Raw genomic sequence first — 24556 nt, 5'->3', positions numbered from 1 at the left:
TGCGAAGCTTCTTTCAGCAGATATACTGTCGTGTCATGTTGGAGGTGTAAAGGTGCAGTTTGTGAAAATAAATCACAGTGTGGAAATAGAGAGCCCATGTCACCGGCTCTGTGTGTTTTACAGCTCGGCCGGTGTTGGACGCCGCGGCTTATTAAAATCCACAGAGTTTACAACGTGAACTCGGACGGACAAAACTTTTTAGTTGTGAGGATTAATGAAGGACAGATGCCAGGGAGGCAGTGCACAGGCTGCTGAGCACAGGGACGGGTGATCAGACGACGGGGCCCTGGATACAGACGCGTGTCTCTCTGTTGCCCTTTGATCGACCCTTCTTTGTGCCACACCGGGAGCCGCCCATCACAACCGGTGAGCTACCGTTGACCACGCAGCATGCTCGATGCCCTGCTCGACGGCACCCGATGAAAGTGTGTGGAGGGAGGGGAGAGTCACACAGGGAACCGCCACCGGTCTGTCGTTGCCTCCTGAGGGTCACTTTAACTCCTGAGCAGAATGCGAGTGCTTACGAAAGTTAACGTGTTCAGACCACGAGCCACGGTCAGAGAGCGTGTCACGCACACAGCATGAACTCCCGGTGAATGAAGTCATACCCAACACCGCCACCTCGTGGCGACACACAGAACCAACCGGGTCTGTTTAAATTTTTTTATTACATCAGTCGCTTTTTTTGTTGTTGTTTGTTTTACAACCAAGAAAATCTAATAAAGGTAAAGTTTGTTGGGAGTAAACAAACAAACAGATTCAGGAGTAAAAAATAAAGGCACTTAACTTACATCAACCTCCATAAAATAGGTTTTCTTCTCTCTTTTTTACAAATATTTACACACGTCTCATCATGGCAGACAGTCAACGGGTTCAAACACATGATAACAGGAGGAGGACGTCTACTGCAGAGATACACATACAAAGAGTTTCATTTCAAAATGGGATTTAACTTCTGTAAATGTGAAAAAATATCTGCTGGTGTGATGATAAAGATCCCATTTAAATATTATAAAGGCCATTATTATTCTCAAGCCCTTTACCTGACAAATTTCAATTGATAAATTACGAAGATCAGGGAGCAATTTTAATGATGGATAAACATGGTTTTTGAGATGAAACTCTTTTTTTTACCTGTAAACTAACGGTTAAATAAGACAGGAATTAAATCATATTTTTTGTTATGAGCACTGAAGGAAACATGGAGACTATCAGTAAATAAGTTTAAGAGAATAAAGTTTAAAAAAAAAAAAAAAAACAGAAGACAGAATGTAAAATAAAGCATCAGAAGCAGAGCGATGCAGCATAACAACACTGGGTTCAAAAGCTGCAGCTGCTTCATCAAACCTTCACTTCAGTAAGAAACGTCCAGTATAAAATGTTCCATAATAAAATGGCAGAAAAGATTCCTGGAGGATGGACTGAAGAGTTTTACACACAGAGCTTTAACGCTGACAGCACGGGTCTGTCCTGTTTACACCGCGGCTGACGGCTGATCAGCGCCTTCTCACTGGTTATTAGTGAGAACCGGGGGCTTTCAAAGTCCACACTCCGTCCGACGCTTGCACGTGGGGGATAATCACGCTCTAAGTTTTAGAAATACACTTCCCATAATGCATTGGCGGATGTAAACAGGAAAAAGTTGAGTTATGCCGTGAGCTGCACCTTGAGCCTCACTTTTTTTAGCCCATTCGTTTTTTTAAATCTAGTCAGACTGTCCCGTTAAAAGCTGCTGAACCAGCGGTGACCAGCTCCAGTTCTCAGCGTAGCCGTGGACGCTCAGACAACTGTCGGACGTGGAAGTCACACTGGATCTAAAAGGACTCTTGAGAAGGACCAGCTTCAGGACTTGAATCTCCTCCATGATCTGTGTGTCACAGCCCCTGCTGCCGCTCCAGCTGTTGACATGATAGTGAGCGGTGGAACCAGCAGCCAGACTGCAATACCGAACTTCCTTCGGTTTCTACAACACCTGCACACACCTGTCCCTTTCACCTCACGCAGTGTCTCCGACTCACGTCTCCCCCCCTCAGCTGAAAACCTCTGGTTCAAACCGAAACAACTTCGAAGCAACTTTTTAAAGCGATCAGCAGAGAGAAATCTAGTGTTCTCCCCGAGGGCGTTTTTTGACTTTAACCCGAGTTTAAGGCATTTTGGTCATTTTTAGAGCTAATTTCATAAAACTTCAGAGTTCACCATCCTTGCAGTTTTGTTAGTAAGCAGTTCATTTGCTTAATTTAATTTAATTCAATCAGGTTCAGGTTTTTCAGCCTGTATTAAATGAAACAGGTTTCGTTCGCTTTAATCCTTCCTCCTGTTCAGACCGGACATTCCCGTATCTATTCAGCCTGGGGTTCTAGAAAAGCTCTGTTTCTGGTTAGTTGTTACACCGTTCACACAGATGCATACAGTAAAGTACTGAGTATGAGTGTATAATGACCAAGGCAAAGACTCCAGGCAAACCCATGTTTTCTGCTGGTCTGAATGGGCTGACATGGGATCTGAGCTGACTGTGGCTGGAATGACACGAACCCTAAACGTGACCAAAATGCTCCTAAAACTCCGATCGCTCGCCAGGTGCGACGGGACTGTGAAGGAGTGGTATGATGGTGCGGTTTGTATGTTGCTACGGTGATAGTAGGAGTGTGTACGGATAGGTGTGTGTATGATGTGTATATTCAGTATGTGTGTGTGTGTGTGTGTGTGTGTGTGTGTGTGTGTGATCTCAGTGGGAGGAGCTGCGGTCGTTGGCGACGTCCTGCAGGCGGCGGAGCAGGGCAGAGTGATTGTCGGGACAAACCCTCTTGGGGGACGTCTCGTTGTCCAGGGGCATGCTGCGCTTCCTGGTGGGGGTCTCCCCGGTCCGGATCATACTGTTGATCTCCTGGAGACGCTGAGGGGTCACAGGTCACAACGGTTAGAGCTTGTGATCCAACATGTGTGATCTGTCAGTGCCTGAAGTGTTTTTCTCTCTCTGTGTTCCTTCTGTGTCTTTAATGATCTCCTGAATGTTACCGAACACAGAAACTCTCCTGATCTCTTTATGTTCTGACCTCCAGTTTCAATTGTTTACACGTTGTTTGTTTTCTGTCTCTAATCACTACAATACCCATGAGTCTCAGCTGCTGTTGCTGTGGAGAAGAAGCCAGTCAGAGGTGGCAGTGAATTCTAAACGCTTTGTCGCTGAATTTGCGAGCAAAACACGTCGCCATGGTCAAAAGTGAATTCGGGAATTCCCGAAATGCACCTTGGGAGTCGTAGTTGACTCCTCTCCTTCAGTTTTTCTGTCAGCAGGCAGAAGCAGATATTTTCTAACACACTTGTTTATCTTTTGTTCTGAGGATCTCTTCCCTCGCGCTGTTGTGGGTTAACGTTGGCTTTATACTCCTGATCTATTTCCCTCCGTCACTCTCGCTTTCCCACGCTGTCACATCCGTCCAATCGCAATCTTTCTGCCCGCGTTCCTCCAGCCAATCCATCACTGGATGCTGTGCTTTAAATATCATTACAATTCTGCCTGTCTGCTTTCTATTCTGCAGCCCACCTCCTCCCCGTCACCACCCGCGTCTAGACTCCGGGGATCCTGACCCGTCTCCTACCTTCTAATGGGCTTCTTTCGCTTAATGAAGATGCTTCACATCGATGGCGTCTAACTGCCAAAAGATCTCTCTGTTGCTACCCCAACACATTTTGTGTTTCACTTATTGACCCGTCAGTCACCTACGCTCAACATGAGAAACATGAATGGTCTGTTACTGCAGGAACCAGGAGGTCTGAAACCAGTCTAACCACTTCAGAACTCTGGATACACCATACATGTGTGCAGGTGTACAGTATGAGGAGTGTGTGTGTGTGTGTGTGTGTGTGTACGTGAGAGGGTCCTACGTTGGGGGGGCTGCTGCAGATGTAGTAATAAATCTTGTCACGGGGGGTTGTGGGTGTGGGGGCGGAGCTTGTCTTGTGAGGTGAGATGTAAATGGAGTGTTTGCTGGACAGAAGCATCCGACGAGGAGACCCGATTCTCAGGGTGGGGTACGGGCACAGAGAGGGGGACTCCACCTGCAAACACACACACACACACACAGAAATGTGTTTAATTTTGCATTTTGAAAGCTTGTGTGTTTTTTCCTAAAATCAATACACAACCATGTAGTGTTGGTGCCTCGCTCCAACCTGTAACCTTTGAGCTTACAGAGGAAGGAGGAGCCTTTAAGGCACATTAACTCTGTGATTTTCTTAAATACTTGATTCAGTTGTTTTTTTAGGCTTCAAGTCAATATTCTTCTGTTCAACATGCATCACTCTCTGCAGTCACTGTGTGCTGGGCCCTGCTGTTTTCACTAAGTGGCCGGCGTAGACGAGGTCTGAGGGCGCAGGTTTTTGCTCAGTGATGAAAAAGCGAATCCTGGTTGCCTGTTTCGTTATTTGCCTTCTGTTCTGAATTCTTTCCTCCACAGTGGCTTCCTCCCCCTATGAGTGACACCACAACCAGGTCTTTACTGTTGGCTCTTTAAATCTCTTGCTGTTTTTGTGAAAAATTGGCTTTGTCCACTGAAATCAACTTCTACTTTATTTCACTAAAAGTTGTTTGGTTTCACTTGTTACTGAGGGTGTTGCCTTGTGTGAAGCACTATGTGACATGGGTTTAGAAAAGTTCTCTATAAATAAAGATTATTATAATAATAATAATGATTATTATTATTGTTAAAAAAGGTAATTTACTTTCTAGAGCTGCACACTCACCTCTACTAAAACAGGTGATTTATGGTGCCAATTGTACCTAATACCACAAAGTAAAAATATGCCAATACAAGTATAACCTAGCATTCAAAACTTAAATGAAGTAAAAGTATGTACTATAAGTTTCTGTGCAGAATGGTCTAATTTACACCGTCAGTATATATTAGTTTGTTGGATGATTATAATTATTATGTAACTGGCACTTTGATGCTGCAGGTTGTTCAGCTGGAGCCAATTTAAAGACTAAATATTTTTCAGTCACATCTATGGCAATGTTTCATGATTCTATTTATGTTTTGGTGACATCATACTGAGGAGCAGTTTAGACTGGCTTGTTCGAGTGGTGCAGTTTCATCACGTTAAGTTGCAGCTTCATGTTTCACTTAAACAGACAATTCCTGTTCTCTGTAATGCCTCCTGCTTCAAACATTCAAGGATTTTTGCTGTCAGCGCCACCTTGTATACAAAAATGACTCTTTCTAGATACAAATAAATACACAGACAAATGCACTACATGCCCAAACTCTGACTGTGACTGTGAACCTCACTCACCCCTGCAGAGGGCGAGTTTGGTGAGTATCTCAGAGCAAAGAGTCTCATCTGTTTGATGTAAACGTTGTTGTAGAAGTGGATCAGGTCTCCTCGCTCCTCCTCACCGACACCCACAGTGGAGGAAGGGGAGGAGGAGGTTTTCTTGTTGGAGGCGTTGGTGGGTGTAGAGGGGGCACTGCCAGGCTGGGGGGCCGGCAAGGTGCTGCTGGAGCGAATAGGAACTGGACTGTTGTCTCCCCCAGCTGGGGGGAGATTGGAGGGGAGGGAGGAGGGCAGACGTCAGTTAACAGCAAAGACGACAACAGCAAATACAGTAAATCACCCACACTCATGTTGGACGAACAAGCCTGAAAACTACATTTAGTTATTTTTTTGAAGGGGGAGAAAAATGTCCCGCTTGAGTCCACCTGATGGATCTAAGTTCACTATTCCCTCTCTTTTAGCTCTGGTTTTGGTCTCCACCAGCTCCTGAGGGAAACATCCGGCTCTTTAGCTGCTAAATGCTCCACTGTGTTCACCAGCTGGTCTCTGACTGTGTCTGTCTGCTGGTTGGTGCTGAGCAGGTTATTTTTTTTATTGCTTTTATACTGAAGAACAGCAGAGACTGAACCAGAAAGGAAATGTGCTACAAAACTAAAAAAAAACAAAACTAGGAGCTAAAAGAGGCTAAAAAGCTCCACAAAGCAGCAGAGATGGAGAGAATCTCTTTTGGTCCATCACTATGAGCTGCTCCGTTTACAGTACAGGTGACCTATTAGCTGCTAATATAAAAAATACTGATAAATGGAGCTTTAATGTTGCCATATTAATAAGTTCAACACTGAAGACAGTGAAAAGTTTTCTAACTCGAACAGGCTTGTTTGAGTTTTCACACCTGGATCCTGGCTGGTGTCAGTAGATGAGTTCTGTTTCTTTGTGTCGTTGCTGCCGGAGTGACGCCTCCTCCTCCCTGAGATCAACACACTCCTGTAAACCTGAAGCACACCCACACACACACACACACACACACACACAGATAGCGGATGTTTGCTTATGGCCAAAATGTGAATATATTACCAAAAGTAAGCCCCTAATAGTCCTGCAGGAAGAAATAAGAGCAGAGCCAGTGACACTGACACTATTTATAGCGCCCTGTTTGCTAGTTTTCTTCATGTGTGTCAGTGAGAAGCAGCAGAGCGGATTCGGAGTTTCTTACGTTGCTGCTGGCCTGAGGCTGAGTGCGGTAACACTTCATAATATTCTGAAAGGATTTGTCCTCTTTGGTCACCTGACAAAAACAGAGAACACACACATTTACTTCAACAGAACGACACACACCCTAGGGGGTGGTGTTTGTACCCCTGTAGACTCACACTAACGCACACACAGACCTTTGCCATGACGTAAACAGCACACATGAGGAGCTGGTCCAGGTGACGGTCCATCATCAGGTCAGTACAGTGGACCAGAGAATATTCAAAACATGTCCAGATCTTCCTCCTCAGCTCTGAGGAGATGTCCAGTTTGGCACAAAGATCTCTGAGACGGACGCTGGCCAGGTGGTACACCTGCGGGAGGGAAAAATATACTGTAAAATACAGTAATATAATATATTACTGTTTCCACACACCTTCTAGCACTTAAGGGAAGTGAAAAGATCTCCAACTTACACAGAAAGCAGCCGTCTTTCTGTTTTTGTTTTTGTCCACTTGTAAAATTCAGAAAACCTTACATTTTCAGACTAGTAATCAAGTTTTGTACCAACACAGTTTTAAGGTTTGAAATAAAAACTGGCTCCGAATGTTGGAGGAGATTAACGCAACGACTGTGTCTGAGTCACCATTTTAATGCGTTTAAAAGGTTAAACTTGTCATTTGCTCTTATTATTTTTAGATACAAACAAGGATGGTGAAAGGATGTTATGAGATGCTAAGTGGTAAAACATATATTGCTGTAAATCATTAGTGTGCTTTTTACTGTCGGGATGGGGCGCACGGAATAATGTGCGGTTTCTACAAAACAGTGTTGATGGAAAAATAACCCTGCAAATTCCTGCCTGACGTCTGAGCCCCACGTGAAGACATGTAGGACTCGTACCTTCCTGAAGAACAGAGACAGCGAGCCCTTCCTCAGAGGACTGCTCGCCGGTTGGGCAGCTGGTTTGGTGACGGCTGACTGGACGGTGAGGGTGCCGGTCAGAGTCTGGGCGGACAGCGGCTGCAGCGTGGCTCCGCCCTGCCCCGTCACACTCACCTGGACCGGGATGAAGGTGATTCCTCCGCTCTCATTGGCTATACCTGCAGAGGTGGGTGTTTGTTATTTACCCTTATCACGTATCCTTTCATAGTCGTGTAAATCTTTTCGGTCTCTCACCCTGCACAGGTATAGTGACTGTCTGCCCGTTGTTGGCGGTAACGGTGGCGGTTGCCATGGTGACCACAGTCTGCCCAGCCGGGATCGCTGTGACTAGGCTGGCCTGGCCGGTCTTGGTCACGTTAGCCGGTGTTGTACTGGTGGTACTGGTGCTACTGGTGGAGGTGACTCCGGTCTCACCGTCCACCGGGTCCAAAAAGAGACGGCGGCGAGCTGAGCCGGTGGGGGAGGAGCTGTAACGGTCCAGCAGAGTGGTGGGGGAGGGGGACACCCCTGTCGGAGGAGGAGGGAAGCAGGCTGATTGTGTTACAATCCAGATGAGTCCAACAAACTACATCTGTGGCAGATTTCTAACACAGTTTATGTACAATTTATTCATAAAATGAATCAAAATGCTCTCTGAAAGTGTTAAAATGATCAACTGGATGTTTGTTTTTTTCTGAATCCCTGCATACATGTCTTCACTTACTCTGAGTTTATAAAACTGAATTTGAAAAGATTAGTTCAGCAGTAATCACACCCATTTTTCTTTAATCAAATTTGATTCGATAGTAAATTTTCTCTGAGAACTCAGTGCCCCAATATTAACAGAATAGACTAAACCAATTCAAATACAGTTTCTGCTGGAGCTGATATTTTCAAGCTTCATCAAAACATTTTATATATATTTACACATTCAGATATGAATACACAGCCTTTCTGTAGGTGCAGGGAGTTTAACATCAGCCTGTACATTAGAGAAATATCTACCTGTCATCAATGTTTCTGATAAATAAATTTATTTGTTGCAGAAAAAAACACGGTATTTAGACAAATCACACAATGTAGGCACATACAGTATTACATGTAGGCAAGAATGCGGGTTTTCAGTTTTTTAAATTTTCTCTTTTTTTTCCCTGAGGCTACTCAGAGAACTCAGATTATGGAAGAAATCCGGCGACGCATTTATTTGCACTGTAATAACGTGGTTACTGTAAATGTGTTTAAGTGTGTGTAAGTGTTTTTTTTTTTTTTTTTTACACTGTCGTGACTTGTGTCAGAGAGCTGACGGCTCTGTGAGGGGACCGGCTCTGTGGAGGGCACTCTGTGTTAAAGGCAGCTTCAGTCAGACCTTTGGGTGAAATTATTTGAAACTCAGGGACACGTCACTGTGTGTAATGGCCTCTCCTTTCATCCAGCCTGTCCACTGTCACAATGATACGTTACACCTGTTCGAAGTCTTTGTCATGCACATACTCCCATGTAACCTGGTTACTCGCATACATGGCCAAGAAGAAGAGAAAAAAAAAAAAAAACCTGGGGAAATCAGGTTCTTTTTATACCCGAGTCTTGTGAGTAAGATGTTTAAGAAATCCGGGTTATCTCAGACTGTAACCCGGCTGTTAAGTGCATGTAAACACACTGCTCCTGATCCTGTTGTACTTCATAAGCCAGAAACTCACAGGGAACCGTTGCTGCATATCTCTTTTTGTCTATTGGCTAAGAAAATGTTGAGATTTTATCCATCTGACAGGTAAAAAAAGCTCTCGGGAGGAACAGCAGTAAATGAAATGACAGCAACACATAACACAACCTTTGACGGTGCTGTTGGTGTTGAGGTCAGGTCCGTGGTTGATGGGTGTGATGGGAACGCTGCCTGTGCTGCTTTCATCGTTTTGTTCCAGGTACTGAGGAGGCATCACCTGAAACGCAACACATCCAGACAACAGTCACACACTGAGCACTGTGAACCAGCTTCTTTATGACAAACAAGAAAAAAACGGACCCTTTTCAAAAACACACACTGTGTTGAAATGTATTTAAATTTAGGATTAATTCCTGCTTGAAAGACAAAAAAAAACACTCATCACATAAATGCTCTAATGAACATGTCTAATATGTATATTTAAACGAGTACATCATAAATGTATTAGAGTGAAAAGTGTAAAGTGTTGTCCTGCTTGTGTATCTGTACCTCCTGGCAGGAAGGGACGTGGTCTTTGGCCCCCCGGAGACTCTCCCATAGCGGGGACTCGCTGGTCCAGGCCAGACTCTCCAGAACCTGCTCCTCCACCTGGTTCAGGTGCTTCACCACTTCCCGGAACAGACCCTGCTCCGACCGCACCAACACCTCGATCACCTGCACGCACACAGATACACAGACGCACGCACGCACACACGCAGATTCAGAGACATGCATAAAAAAAAATATTTTACAGGTGCAAGTCTTTATCTTTTTCTACTGGGGTTTTATAGGTGGAGAAATTTCAATAAGTGATAGGAAATATTGATACGTTGTAGAAGTGATTGGTTGTATTGATACCTTGTAGAAGTGATAAGCAGGGAGCTGGAAGATGGTGATCACGTTGGGGAAATCTCCTGGAGGTCTGTAGGAGAAGATGACGATCTCCAAACAGCAGGCCAGCAGGGAGCGGTGGAAGACGTCCTGCTCCAGAATACACTACAACACACACACACACACACACACTTTCACCAATCAACTCCCCACTATTCTCTGAAAAAACGCTAGATTTGTTCTCATTCAAATTAACCACGAGCATTACAAATTTCCCTGGCTGCAAGGATTGACTGTGAAAGTAGAGCTTAAGTCTATTTATTCAAATTAAAGAGGTACAGAAACTGATTTAACTCAAGGGTCTCTGTTAATGAAAATGTCTGTGTCATTTGTAGGAAACAACTTGTACGTATTTACAAGCCAAGAAGAATTAATACTATAAAATTCCTGTTAGTTCTATATTTCATCCATTATCTGCCCCACAAAATTTTTAACCATCATCAAGCATCAGGGCTTTGTTAGAGGTCATTCACACTTGATGAGCTAGCTTCCCAAGAAGCAGAGCTCTTTGTAAGTTTGTAAGGGGAAATCTAAGTCAAGGCAAATTTATTTATATAGCGCAGTTCATACACAAGGTAGTTTCAGGCGTTTAAACTTTAAAATGACTTTAAAGGGAACTGGAAACAAAGTGAAACAGATTGATTCAAGTTAACTGTGAACATGTACAAATTCGGAGGAAAAAGTGACATCAAAATGAAATAAAAATGAAAAACACAAAATTAGAAAGCAGCAGAAAATAACAAGGTTTTAAGATGCTTCAAGTCTCAGATTTATCAGAGTTTCAAAAGTCTCAAGTCCTTAGGGGCAAGACTCATGTCACAAGTCTTCATCAGCAAATTGCAAATAGAGATTCAAGTCTTTCGGTTCTCTGAACGCTGACTATTAAAATCACGCCGCCTTTGAACATTTTCATTTCAAAGCTGTATTAAATTTTTTAAAGTCAATGCAGAGACTTAAATGTTTACGAGACACAGCTGTAAAAAGCCTGACTGTCCCTCACTTGTGACTTACATCCGCCTCGAGTCCAAGTCTCCTATCTCTCCGAAATACTCACAGATAGGTCAGCGTCTCCCAGTATCATCTTTTCTCTCTCAATGATGGACTCCAGGATCCTGTAGTAGAGCGCCTCTGCCAGGTGGAAATACTTCACTGCCATGTCTGCAAAGAGTTTATTTAGGTAGTTAGAGAGAAGCGAATCTATCATCGCTAATGGAAGATTTTCTGTTCATGAGTTTGTGTGTTCATTTACCTTTCCCCATCCCCCTGTTCTCTGCACCGCTGTCCTCGTAATGTTGAGAGAAGAGATCAAACATGTCCTTCAGACGCTTACTAATAACATCACTGGGGTCTCTGGCACAAGTCCTGAGACAAAAATGAACAGCGATACAGTTTCTGTCATCACACTGCAGCAGATAATACAAATTATACTAAGTAAAAGTCCTGCATTCAAAATAGTTCCTCAGTAAAAAGTACACAAGTATTCTCAGCTTCATGTATTAAAGTATCACAGTAAAACTACACAAGTAAGAGTTAAAAAATAGTTGTAGTGCAGTAAAAAGTGCAATATTTCCTTCTGAAATGTAGTGGAGTAATAGTATAAAGTAGCATAAATCGGAAATACTCAAGTAGAGTACAAGTACGTCAAATTAGTATTTAAGAACAGTACATGAGTCAGTACTGGAAAGGTGGCGGGTACAAGCTTTCCCTTTAGATGTTGGAAACTCTGGCTGAAACCTGAGTTAAATCTGGTTTCACGTCTTTGGGGAGAAGGGAAAGGATGGGACGCCATCTTGTTATCTCATCTCCAGTTTAGGGCACTGAAATGTTGGGATCCAGAAACATGCCTGAGAGTTTCTGCTAGCTTAGGGCTCGGACCCTGTTTGGTTCCCGACAGCAGAGTGTGCAGACGTCCAACGCTCTTCATGGCGGAGGAGACGGGAGATGCCAGGCTGGTCTCCTGAACGTACTTCCTCCCAGTCAGAGGAGTGGAAACCTTCAGGGCTGAGGCCTGATGAGAGGAGAGATGGCAGGTTGGTTTTTTAATATTTCAAACAAAAGACAAAACAGAGAATTCAGCAGACAGAGCAGGAAGGATCAAAACAACAAAAGGCTGTTAAAATTAAGACACTAAGTAAATAAAGAAACATAAGTGTCTGGTCTCACAGTGAGGTTGGTGTGAAGCCTGTAGGTGGCGCTGTCTTGGTTCTCCGGCCCCTCACAGAGGCAGGGCCCCGGGGTGCCGATGTCCTCACTCGCCCCCTCACCGGTGAAGATCCTCTCATCCAGACTGCCGGTGGCCAGAACATGTTCCTCGTACACCCGACTGAGAGACAAACTGAAGGGGGGGGGCAGGAGATTAGAGAGGGAAAACAGAGAGGAGTAGAATAAAAAAGAGTATGGTGGTGTGGCATAGAGTCGATGAATGCAGTAGTAGAGGACAGGAGAGCAGAGTGGAGTTGACTGGGGGACAGTAGGAAAAGAAAAGTCCATAAGAGATGGGCAGAGAGACGACATTAGAGTGGAGCTGAGTAGAATAGAGAGAAGCAGGGTAGAGTCCTGCGGGGTAGAGTGTTTATATGAGAGCAGGCGTTTCAAGGTCTGAGCCCCACTTGTTTTTTTAAATCTAGTCAGACTGTCTCCATTAAAAGCTGCTGAATCAGCTGAGATCAGCTCCCGTTCTCAGCGTAGCCGTGGTCGTACAGACAACCGTCACTGGATCACTGTGACACTGAAGATGTTGTTACCTCCGCCGAGGCGGTTGCGTTTTCACCCGCGTCTGTTTGATTATTTTTCTGTCAGCAGGCTCACGCAAAAACTACAGAACCGCTTTGCACCAAGCTCAGTGGAGGGACGGGGCGTGGGCCAGAGAAGAACCCATTACACTCTGGTGCAGATCCAGGAATTTTTTAGGACTTTCCTAAACATCGCCAGACAGGGCAGTCTTCCACATTTTCGTCAATATTTGGCCTCGGTGGAGGTACGTGCTCTACTGAGAACCAGTCTAGTTGATTTAACAAACACATCCAGACATGAAAGATGTCTGCAAATTTGTTTTGAACCAATTCACAAATGAGGCCCCCAGATGAATGAAAACTGTCTGTGGAATAGAGACCTATTATAAAGACAGTCAACAACCTCCTCTTTTTTTTCTGTCAATGACAATAAAGAGATTTCCATGTGTTTTTTTTCCATTTTAGTCACTAAAGCACTTTTTTCGTCAACGATATTGTCTGAAGATTTAGTCAGTTACTGTTTAATGGAGTAAGCGTTGCCTCGTCAACATCTCATCTTTGTCGTGGAAAAAAGGTAGTTAACCAACATATTTCATCATAATTTTTGTTCACAAAATTAGCACTAAGGTAGAGTCAAAGAGAGATGTGTAAGGTGCAGAATAAAGGATGGCATAATGAACTGCAGCTGAGGAAAAGAGATTCGGTAGAAGGGTAGAAGGAGAAGAGACTATAAGAAGGTAGAGTACGGTAAAGTAGAATAGAACAGCGCAGCAGTTGTTTTGGACAAAGACAGAGACAATGTACCGTAGAGACGGTAAAAGACGAAAAAGACTCAAAGATGATGCAGCAACATCTTATCAGATTCTGTAAAATGAGCAAGAACATGCAGACAGAGAATGTCAACAAATGATTACACGAACATTCGTGACAACAGCGTGAACCGAACGTGTCACCTGTTCATCGCTCACTTTTTTCACACTACTCACTGATCCTGGTCCTGTTTTATAGTGTTCCTTACAACAGTCGTGTTTGCATTTTCCAGAGAAAATCCAGTAAGTCTGTCAAACTAAACGGCAACATCACGCTGGAAACTCATTTTCTCAATTTTTGAAGGGGGCATGCTCGAGCTAAAACAGGACGCTACGTTCCTCTTTAAGGTTTTGTAAGAATAAAAGGTAAAAGTTTCCCTTCTCACAGAAAACACGTTATGAATTGTTAATTTAACACAGGTTGTTCCGGTTGAAAGCAAATATATCCGCCCTTCCACCAAATCCTTTTCCAGACTTAAGTCCTCATCTCAAAGTAACTGGGAGTAAAGTAACTGTAAATGTCACAGATTTTCTGTCTTTCTTCTGTTTAATCCAGTAACTTTTGAAACCCTGTGTCACGGCGCAATGACAGCCGACACTCACAAACTGTCTCCGAAGTTCATGGGGTCCAGAAATCCGGTCAGGCTGTCCTCTTTTCCTCTGAGAATCTGTGGGAGACAAAGAAGAGGAAGTTTAGTTTTTCAGTAAACCACACGCACCAACAGACCAGACCAGTGTTTGTGTGTGTGTGTGTGTGTGTGTGTGTATCCTGTATTTATTTCCTAACTGTGGTGGTAGGAAGAGTAAAACCACATCAAGCAGGAATATCAGAGGCAGAAACCTTTATGAGAAAAGTACATTCACTACTGAAACCGGTGGTATGAAGTCAAGAAAACACCACACAAAGATTCTCATTACATCTCATGTTCAGTAGATTTAACTGCTATGTTGAAAATGAATATAACCTAAACAACAATTGATGGATTAAGTGCCATCACTTAAAAGAGCCAAATTATGCAGGAATTTAAATGTCATCCAATGGCATCACCATGACTAGTGGATTCACTTGCAGGGGGAAAGTAAACACACTCATTTCTTATGTCAGGTTGAATCTTAGTGAACCTTGACCCACGAAATTTGGGCTGTTGACCAACAACAGGCCGTCTTTCCAGAGCTGACATTTACTCTAAACATTTTCATCTTCTCTGCAGTTTTTTGTCTTGTACTGTCTTCATACAGCTGATTGCAAGCCAACCCCAGATTAAAAGAACCACATTGGTGTTTTTGCATGTTTCTGTAAATCTACTTGTAATTTCCAGCTCTTTTGCTTTTCATATCGCACTGGAATGAATGAAAGTCCAGGGCTGTTTGAGGAGGGAAAAAAGACATTGAAATCTGTGGCATGCTTTGCAAAAACACAGGTATGGTCCTATAAGTGAACATGGATAATGTGGAATCAGACCACCTTAATAATTTCTCACCAGTCTGTCACTTAAAGTACAAGGAACGTTAATAACAAAACATCAGAGTTATTTAGCAACACATCTAGTACTGAGCATACTGACATCTATTAGTGAACCCCAGCATGTCTTACCCTCTTGTGGAAGAGTTTCTTGATGAAGGGTTTCCAGAAGTGTTCTTTGACTCCCTTGGCCTCCAGCACCAGCCCGTCATGCAGCTCACACAGCTGCTCTATGAAGCAGTATGGACCCGAGGACGGTCTGAAGTCTTTACTGCTGAAGTCTTCTGGTAGACCTGGAGGAAACAAGACAGACGAGGGAGGACACTGGTAACCAGAAGAACCACTAACCTGCTGACTGGACGTATTCCAGGAAAACATTCACCCTTAAAACTATCTGACACCTTTTAAAACTGCTTTTATTTCGACTATTGATGGTATTTGATTTAATCCTTTTACTGTGGATAACTGTTTGTATAGCTAGAATAGAGTCTAATGAGACTCCTCAGTGATCTAAAAGAAGAGTAAATGTCAGGGTAAATAAGTGTAGGCGTCACTCTCGGCAGGTGCTTTCATCAGAGGTGACCACAGGTGTCACCAAATCAACCAGGACTCAAATCCCAAGGAATTTAACTTTGCATTTTCACGGAAGAAGACTGGATGACCACATTATTCTTTAGATTTACTTTGTTTCTGTTGTTATTCATATTCCTCTTTTAAGATTCAACATGTGTTCTTTACTTCTAGTTTCTCTTGTTGGATCCCATATTTTTTTGCTGCAACATACTCTTTTCCCACAGGAAATCAGGAAGTTCAACAAGTTTTTCATGTCATCTTAAATTCCCTGGTGCAATTTAGGATTTTCAAACCAAAATGTAGACAAGAAAAGTTTGTTTCCTGTCTCAATACAGCTTGAAGTGGTGTCATTTTTCATGGTGATGCTGGCAGGCTTTTAGCGGAGCAGTTTTCTCTCTCAACAGGTTCTCCAGTATAATTAATACCATGTTTAGACAAGGAGGCAGAGGCAGAGGAAACACGAGGTGTCAACAGGAAGAGAAGGCTGAGCCGATATACACTGCTGTAGCTTTTTTTTGGGAGCTGTCAGGTTGGAATTTGTTCAGCAAAAAGAGCACAGCTTTTGATTTATTTTACATGTTTGATTCAGTACAGAACATGACTGATAAGCAGGCTTCCTATATGCCTGTGCTGATTTAATTTAATGGCTATTCAATGTCATGTTTCACAACTCTGACCCAAATACTTTGAGCTTTGAGACACATGTTGGTAGGACGCGGTTCAAGATTTTGAACATAAAAGCCAAAGTAAAACGGACCGAGCGACTAAACGCTGACGTACATGAAGCACGAAGAGAGGAAACCCTCAGGTCTGTGAGGAGCCGTGAGGACACTGGAACCTTCCCCACATTAACACATGAAAACAACCGAAATGTCAGGTTTCCATCACGTTCTCCTCATGGTTTCCCATCGTCTGAGCTTTGACTGCAGCTCTTTTAACGACCTCATCTCGCCGCGTCCTCTTCTTCTTCTTCTTCTTCTTCTTCTGGTTTAACGGCAGCGGCTGGATAATCGGCTCCACCAGCTGTTGATCAGCTCATATTCACACAGAAGCAGTGGAGGAAAACTAGACTTCACTCAGGTTTTATTTGGAACATTTTCTGGATATTGTGTTAAAATTTGAGCTTCATTTGGATGGAAACTTGACTAGAATATCTCCCAAAGTTTTTCCCTCGGAAAACCCTGGACAAACAGATGGTCATGTATGATAACCACCGCATCTCTCTAACCCTGTTTGTTTATTCCCTCAAGCACATGAACGTCCAGGCTGTGTGCCTCTCTCTCTCTCTCTGGACCATCACTGTACTGGAACCTCTCTCCCTCTCCTGGCTGTCAGTGCCTCATTCCAGATGTTTTGGATCTGAATCTTTGTCCTCCAGGAGCCCCAGCCTCGTGCTTGTCTCCCTCTTCCTCTGACTGTTTGTTTCCTTCTCCTAGACGTGTGAATGATGTGCTTGGTTTTGCCTCTTGTGTGTTTGTGTAGTCTGTCCTCTTTCCAGGTCTTCACGGTGGACAGGAGGTTGTGTGGCTCAGGTCCTGGAAGTTGCTCGAGATCATTCCAAATCATTTTCTTCGTCATGGTTTACAATCTGTAAGGCTGTTATCCAGATTGTCCACAGTGTAAATCTACTTTGTCGCTCTGTTCTGTACACACAACATCTATTTCCTGTCTTTCCGTCCTGAAGAGCGATCCCTCCTCTGTTGCTCTTCCTGAGGTTTCTTCCATTTTTACCGTTAAAGGGATTTTTGGGGAGTTCTCCCTTGTCTGACTCAAGGGTCTAAGGTCAGAGGGGATCGTATGCTGTAAACGTTGTTAAGACCCTGGAGGGAAATTTGTGATTGGTGATATTGGGCTGTATAAATAAAATTTGACTGGACTTGACATATCCTTCTATAAAAATTTAGAGCATACAGGAAGAAGGAGTGTGCTGATGCCTCCTCCTGCCCCAAACCTCAAGTTTCACCTATGTGGCCTTTTTTACTTTCTGCAGAACCTGAATACAGACTTCAGGAGGATGCAGCAGTGCAGAGTGCAGTACCTTTGAAGTTTGGGTTTAGCAGGTCTTTCCTGGCATTGCACAGCAGCGCGTTGGTGAAGACTAGGTCTAGAGCACACAGCAGCAGATGATACGAGTTTACCAGGTCATCACTGATCATGGGGAAGTTCCCTGAACAAGAAAGGAAGAAAAACATGACACCTGTGAGGGAATCATTGTGTCTGCAGGCTAAGTTGGCACAGCAGACCACGACAGAGTTACTGCCAAATCTGCACAGGCAGGTCCAGACCAGCCTCTTTGGTTGTCAAGACGTCAGATGCACTGAGCTGTGGGGATTAAGAAGGATTTTGGCAGCAGAGAGAAGTGAAGTTCTAACACTCTTCTCCTCAGTAAAAACCAATGTGGATCCCTTGAACAAGGCGCTTCAGCCCTTGCTGCAGCTGTGGAGCTGCTCAGGATCTAGCCCCAGTCTGTTCCTCTCGTGTACTGAATTACCATCACATTCAAGCACAGAGCTAAACATCCGACTTACAGAAAAATAAATACTCAGTGAGCTGTGAAAAACCCAGAAGGTGGTTTAACATCACCTAATGCTATCCTGAAGGTTTTTCCAGAATCTGCAACGACTCCTCAAACATCTGGATGAAGAAATACTCTTTCTGCTGCAACATAAACAAGGTTTTTAAGATGGTTCTCAGGCTCTGACTCTGTTTCCTCCAAACCGAGATGGTAGCGGATAATGACACCTCTTTGCTCAGTTTATACAACATGAACCAAGACTAAAAATCTTTTTATCAGTTACACTGTTATATATTAATGTTTCTTTCCAGTATTTTATATTTTCATGCAAAATACTGTGTTAATATTTTGCATGTGAAGATTCTCAGTCATCCAGGTCATGGTATTCTGTAAGTGCTATGTGAAGGCCACTGGACTTGTTTCAAGTTCTTGAAGACGTTTCGCCTCTCATCCAAAAGGCTTCTGCAGTTGCGAAACGTCTTCAAGAACTTCAAGCCAGTGTTAATATTTTGTTTATCTTTTACAATAATATCAGGACAAATGTAATTTCCAGCGACCTGGAGAGGGAATTCAGTCAAGAACATGTTAAAAATCTTTTTCATGGTGCAGCAGACAGAACATTTTTCATCCAGCTCAGAGGTTTTCAAGCTGTGAGATGCCTCCCCAGGGGGGAGTCGGACAGTTGAAGGGGGGGAGTCGAAGCTCTGTTAAATCTAAACACACAGACATGAAAGACGTATTTTTAGATTCAGTGTGACTTACACTACCCAAGTATATCCTTATCTCCAATGTCCCTCCAGAATAAAGCCCCAGAAATCCACTTAGAAACCACAGGAAAAAGAGGCTGCAGAACTTCATTCAGAATCTTCCTGTTTTTAAGTTTCCTTCAGTATCACAGTGACCCAGTGAACGTTGTCTGAACCTCCACGGCTACACTGCGAACAGGAGCCGATCCCAGCTGATTCACTATACCTTCAGAACAGCAGGAAGTGTTGTCAAACAATTTCCGTTTTTTAAAGATCACAGTATATTTATTTTCTAGAAAATTAGATGCATCGCTCTGTGAGTGGACTGCAATGGTCATACATGAGAAGAACAACCCGGTGCTACTGAGGATGTACTGTCAGCTGCCTGGTCTGAATGTGTGGTACTGTATGGATGTTAAGCACACAAAGAGCCTGGCAGTAAATACATCCAGAAACATAATTAGACATTTGTCATCATTAATTAATTTTCAAAACTTCTGATACAGCCAAAGATAAAACTCTTGTCATTTGGGATGTGGTGTTGAATCTTTGTTGCTCTTACTGTAGTTTATTACAGCTAATTAAATTACAACTAAAATGTAACCTTTCACTGAAAATCACTGATCCTGGCAGCGGGATTTTACATGTTGTCCAGCGGATAATCCCCTGCGGGGATCAATAAAAGTTTTTCTGATTCTGATAACAAGCCTGTACTTGCTCTCAGATCAGACTGTATTAGTTTGTCACTTCTTTCTGCCTTAAAAGCCACATGCTGAGCTCTAATCCCTGTCGATTTCTGCAAAATGAAGTGGCTTTTTCCACTGAGTGCTTATTGACACGGTTACATTATGGGAGGAGGGACGATCACGTATGCATCTTGGAGAGATGGATGCATTTACACCTTTTAAACATCTGGATAGAACAAGTCTCAATCCTCCTACCAGAGGGGGTTTTAGCAGATTTCTGTCTCTCCCGAATGCCTCTCAGTTGTGTTTAAACTTTTTTTAGAGATCGGTTATATATCTGATCCACATGAGACACATGAAGGGACTTGGTGTAAATGGGGAAACAATAATTACAGCGGCCAATAATCCTTTCAGTGTACGTACAGCACAGGAGTGTCAGTACTGTTTTTTGAGAAAGACTTGGAAAAATTTGAACTTATCCATTAAAGGCAGGTTTTCTTAGTGTTTACATCAAAATCCCCTTAAACAGGCAGACGTTACTGGAGGACACGGACCTCTGCTTGACTATGCAAAGTTAAGGGAGCAGCTTCTCTACTCTGGATGGATAAATGAAGTGACAGTAAATCTTTACCTTTAGCATGGATAAACAAAACCCAGCAGAAGTTGAAGACCTCGGTCACAGTGCAGGGATGGCGTCTGGAAAACAAAGACATGAGGGAAAGTAGAAAAAGGCGGGCAATCGACCTTGAAGCACATTAACCTATAATGAGGACATGCTTATAGTACATTTGTTAATGCATGATTTATGTATTACACAGATACAAATTTGAAATAAAGTGTACACGTTTAGCGGTGCCAACCGTCCTGTCAAAACAAAATACAGAGTTACCACATTTATAGAAACGCACATGGAGGCTCAAAAAACCTCCCCCGGTACAGGATCATGCTCTGTCTCTCTGCTGGTTAACGGGCTAAATAAAGCTGTACCATAAGCACACATTACACTTTCTGGTGAGGTCAAAGGTCATGATGTCCCACCTCTGTTTGCGGCTGCGGTGAACTCGGGCCGGCTCCTCAGATGGGGCCTTGAAGATGGCTTTAAAGATGGGAACGTACTTCTTAAAGATGACCGCCGACACTGTGAAGTTTCTCTCCAGCTTCTCGGTGCTCTGACGGAAATCCTGAGGCAGGTTGGCCATGTCCTGCCACTTCTTCATCTTGTTAAAAAACTCAATCAGGCTGCCAGGGAGCAAAAGTAGAGAAATAAACAATTAGGGAAAAGCTACCGATCAGTGCCAGTCATTTGTACATTTCACTTACCTGTGTGGAGACGGTATACGCAGGAGCATAGCTAAGACCATAGCTCACCACAAAGTCTCCATTGTTCCATATACTGCAGGATCATTATTCAGACTACCACTTCTACACATTGGTTCATTGATCAATTATCAAACTGACATTATAGGTTTTGGGCCCAAGCAAACATATATACTTTAACCAGCAACAACCAACATACTTGAACTGTTTCAATCTGTTTCACTATCAGACGATGACACTTCACTGACAAAATGTTTTAAAAAATTCTCACTTTTTGAGACTCAGATGGTTTAAACATGGTATGGTGCCAGTAAATGTGAAAGACAGGCACAAAAGGTGTTGATGAATGTCAGGAGACTAGTTTTGCAGAATTTGACATTTTAATTCTTGATCCAATGTCATGTGAATAAAGAAAAAACAAAACTACTTGACAATGTTACCACTAGTTTTACCAGATGGTTCAGTCTATCACATCAGGAATCATATCAGGATATCTCTGATACGTTATCAGGCAGCGCTGTCATTCCCAGTAAAACTACATTCTTCACAGTTTCCCACAATCTGTGAAGCAACAGCTGACTGAGAGGAGTTTTGAACTCTTGATGATGAAACGGTTCTTAAAACATCAGTCATAAGCCTGTTTCATTTGCTTTTACAGCGAGTACCACCGTGGAAATAGGGTTTTAGCTTTACTCTGTTTTTATTCATGTGTTTATGTATGCCTGAAATGTGTGATTGCTGTCTTGACTGCATTTTTCCTGGAAACATTTTTTTTCTTCCGAGGCCATGAAAGGTCACAGGATCTAGCGTGGTGCAGAAAGCCCTTCTGGTGGGTGCACAGATGCATTATAGCTGTACCTCATTTCTGAGCAGCGTAGGATTCTGGTCAGAGAGACGTAGTTCCCCTCGGCAGTGCCCTTCCCCACCGTCGGCACCGAGGACCTGCAGGCCACGTGGAGCGCACAGGCCAGCCAGTGCAGCTCACTGCCCTGAACATCAGGGGGTACGGGATTGTGAATTTATACGACAGTGAGTGAACGGATGAGAGGATGGGTGAGAGGTAAGTGAGAGGGGAGGCAGAGAGAGAGGAGCGTGAGAGGTGGGAGAAAGTGTTGGAGGAGGAGAATAAAAAAGGCGACAGGATAAGAGATTAAAAGAGTCAGTGCACGAGGAGATAAGGGGGGGGGGGGTTTGAGAAGGTCAGAGAGTGAGACAAGGGAATGAGGTTATTCTCCTCTCTGACTTTACAAACATACACAAAGCCTCTTCATTCAGAAATACTTCACCCCAGTCAGTTATTTTCCTGCTGAACACATTCAAGCTGCCACTAAGGATTATTTTCATCATCGACTGATCTTCCAAGTAATACTGATTGAATTGTTTGGTCTTTAAAATATAGTTAATGTAATGAAAACAGTGAAAAGTGTTGTAATACCCTACATGATATTCAGTTTACCATGATGCATGACAAAGACAAGCACCAAATCCTGACATGTGAGAGTCTGAAACCAGCAGATTTTTGGCACTTGTCCTTATAAAAATGACTAAAACACTGAATTGATTTTCAAGTTGCTGATTAATTTTGGGAGAGTTATACTATTTTATTTCATATTACCGGGTAGGATTCATTTGAACTATTTATATACACCTGGCCAGTTTATTTTGTAACAGTCATTGGTGGAGGAAGTATTAAGATCCTTTATTTAAATAAAATGAGTAATACCACACTGTAAAAGTAGTGCATGCAAAATGTTACTTAAGTAAAAGTATTACAAGAAAAATGAGCTTAAACTATCAAAAGTAAAGGTTCTCATCATGCAGAAAAATATTTGTAGCTGGTCGTTGAGGAGATAACTGTATGTATTTCATAAACTTGACCTGGTGCAGCTGATCATATGTTTTGTTTGGAAAATCTTTATCTGTAAAGTATCTACAGCTGTCCAGTAAACTTGGTAAAAACCACAACATCTGCTCCTGAAACGAAGCTCAGAAAACCGAAGTATAAAGTAACATGAAATGGAAATAACTGGAGTAAAATAGGTGGTTAAGAACAGCAGTTGGGTAGATGTAGTGTGGCACTTCCCACCGCTGTGCAGAGGGATTTCAGGCTGAAGTTGGGCTATAAATAACCTGAACTTGAGTTTATTTAATAAGCTGGTTCTGTCATTAATCATCAGTCAATCTGGTGGATTAGGTTACACCGAGCCACGTTAGAAACCCTCCCCTCTGGTGGCCGGAGCTGCTCATCTACACATCATCATCAGCGTTATTATTGTTATTATATCAATTATTATGATTATTATTAGTTTGAGTATGTTTGGTATTATTGCTATGTAGTGTGATAGCAGTTACAACCAGCCGATGTGTACATTATGTTTGTTTAGCTTTGCACTAACCCGGTTGTAGAAGGCTAACCCGCTTGGAACCTGTGGTTGAGGATGTTTTAATGGTTTTAACAAGTCACTCACTCCCGCTGTCGTTTTAGTTTCATGTTTCTATTCTGTTTCCACCATAAACACGATAGGAAGGGATTACAGGTTGAATATAAATCAGCATTTTCAGTAGATTAACCTTGCTAGCTCTAACGTTTCGGTGAGTATGGACACAGGCTGGAGCGGCACCGGGAAGAAGCAGGAACGGCAACGGTAACGGCGCAAAAACTGGACGTAACGGGCGAGTTTGTGTTTTTACCTCTAGTGTAAAGTTCCTGCTGATGTTTTCGTAGGTTTTCCAAGCCTCGTTGCTCGCCTCTTCGTCCATATTCAGAGCCCGACAGAGATCTTCAAACCCGGCTCGGGCTTTCTGCAAAAACTCGTCCTCGTCGCTCATTTTCTGGCTTTCCGAACAAACTTAGGAGACAAAATGCGGGTTTACAGGAGAGCGAGCAACACCGACAAGAAGAACCGACGGCGTGTACGCGGCCGGGTGCCAGAATGGTACCGTTAGAACCGCGTTATTACGGTGCTGTAAGGTATATCGCTCTGTACCGTGTGCCCATTTAAATGTCCTTTGACTGACAAGTACTATTCTGCGTAGACGCTATGGACGTACGGAGAGCGCCGACCGATACAGAGAAACGTCACTTCTGTACGTATTTTAGTTAGCGAATACCAGAATGAGCGTATCTTACCCCAGCCCACTAAACGTGCGTAGCCGAGCGTGAATGGGTGGGCCCGCCGTCAATCCAAACACTACTACTTCCGGTTGTTTTTGTTTTCGGTCGTCCTCACGGTGATTCAACGGGAAGTCCTTCTGAAAAACCGTGAAAACGTCTTAAAAAGCGTTTTCGTTAAACCCACGATCACGGGGACGTCTTTGGCACGGCTTTGTAAACACGTTTAGGTTCGGAAGCAGCCTTCCGCTCCCATCAATCCTGCTTTCCGTGGACAAATCAGCTCCACAGACAGCAAACACCAGCCGTGATCTGCGCTTCACACAATAGACCTCGATGAAACCGAGGGACACGGGCAGTTCAGTCACAACTACACGAATAGCCCGCGGTGGAATAAGTATTGAGATCATTTAGTGAAGTAAAAGTACCGTTACAACAATGTAAAAACACTACAAGTAAAAGCCGTGCATTCAAAAGTCTTCTTAAGTAATAGTACATAAGTATAATCCGCTAACTTTACTTTAAGTATTCGCAGTGTGGGCTTTAACATGTAGTCTGGGACGGTTGGCCGATTAGACCGTGATCGCCTGGTTTCAACTCCACCGACGAATCTCTTTTAAACAGG

General features: G+C 43.3%; 1 protein-coding gene across 2 annotated transcripts; it reads right to left on the bottom strand.

Moving 5' to 3' along the window:
- Positions 1 to 668: 668 nt before the first annotated feature.
- Positions 669 to 23835, bottom strand: rbl2 (retinoblastoma-like 2 (p130)). 2 transcript variants are annotated; one of them, XM_040133813.1, is made up of 22 exons: positions 23511 to 23835; positions 21678 to 21808; positions 20541 to 20741; positions 20134 to 20198; positions 17594 to 17722; positions 15115 to 15275; positions 14124 to 14188; positions 12143 to 12314; positions 11824 to 11987; positions 11229 to 11341; positions 11034 to 11137; positions 9947 to 10084; positions 9599 to 9763; positions 9218 to 9326; positions 7645 to 7917; positions 7369 to 7568; positions 6663 to 6839; positions 6488 to 6559; positions 6167 to 6266; positions 5293 to 5534; positions 3886 to 4059; positions 669 to 2893 (listed from the first exon to the last, which is right to left on the bottom strand). In XM_040133813.1, exons 1-22 carry the CDS (start codon positions 23646 to 23648, stop codon positions 2726 to 2728), a joined length of 3261 nt encoding a protein of 1086 aa, XP_039989747.1. In that variant the 5' UTR covers positions 23649 to 23835; the 3' UTR covers positions 669 to 2725. The 2 variants fall into 2 exon arrangements, 1 of the variants encoding a protein (XP_039989747.1); XR_005708005.1 differs by lacking the exon at positions 669 to 2893 and having other exon boundaries at positions 3953 to 4059; positions 6167 to 6241.
- Positions 23836 to 24556: the final 721 nt, after the last annotated feature.

Source organism: Xiphias gladius, chromosome 8 (genome assembly GCF_016859285.1).
Source record: "Xiphias gladius isolate SHS-SW01 ecotype Sanya breed wild chromosome 8, ASM1685928v1, whole genome shotgun sequence".
NCBI lineage: Eukaryota > Metazoa > Chordata > Actinopteri > Istiophoriformes > Xiphiidae > Xiphias > Xiphias gladius.
This window is presented reverse-complemented; position numbering and strand designations above follow the sequence as displayed.

Bases quoted from the DNA above. Each gene is read 5' to 3' on its own strand.
- rbl2 (XM_040133813.1), bottom strand. From the start codon at position 23,648: ATGAGCGACGAGGACGAGTTTTTGCAGAAAGCCCGAGCCGGGTTTGAA. The intron at 12,315-14,123 runs GTGAGTGTCGGC...CCCCCCCTTCAG, and splicing joins ATGAACTTCGGAGACAGTTT to TTTGTCTCTCAGTCGGGTGT. The intron at 6,840-7,368 runs GTACGAGTCCTA...TCCCTCCCGCAG, and splicing joins TGTCTCTGTTCTTCAGGAAG to GTGTACCACCTGGCCAGCGT.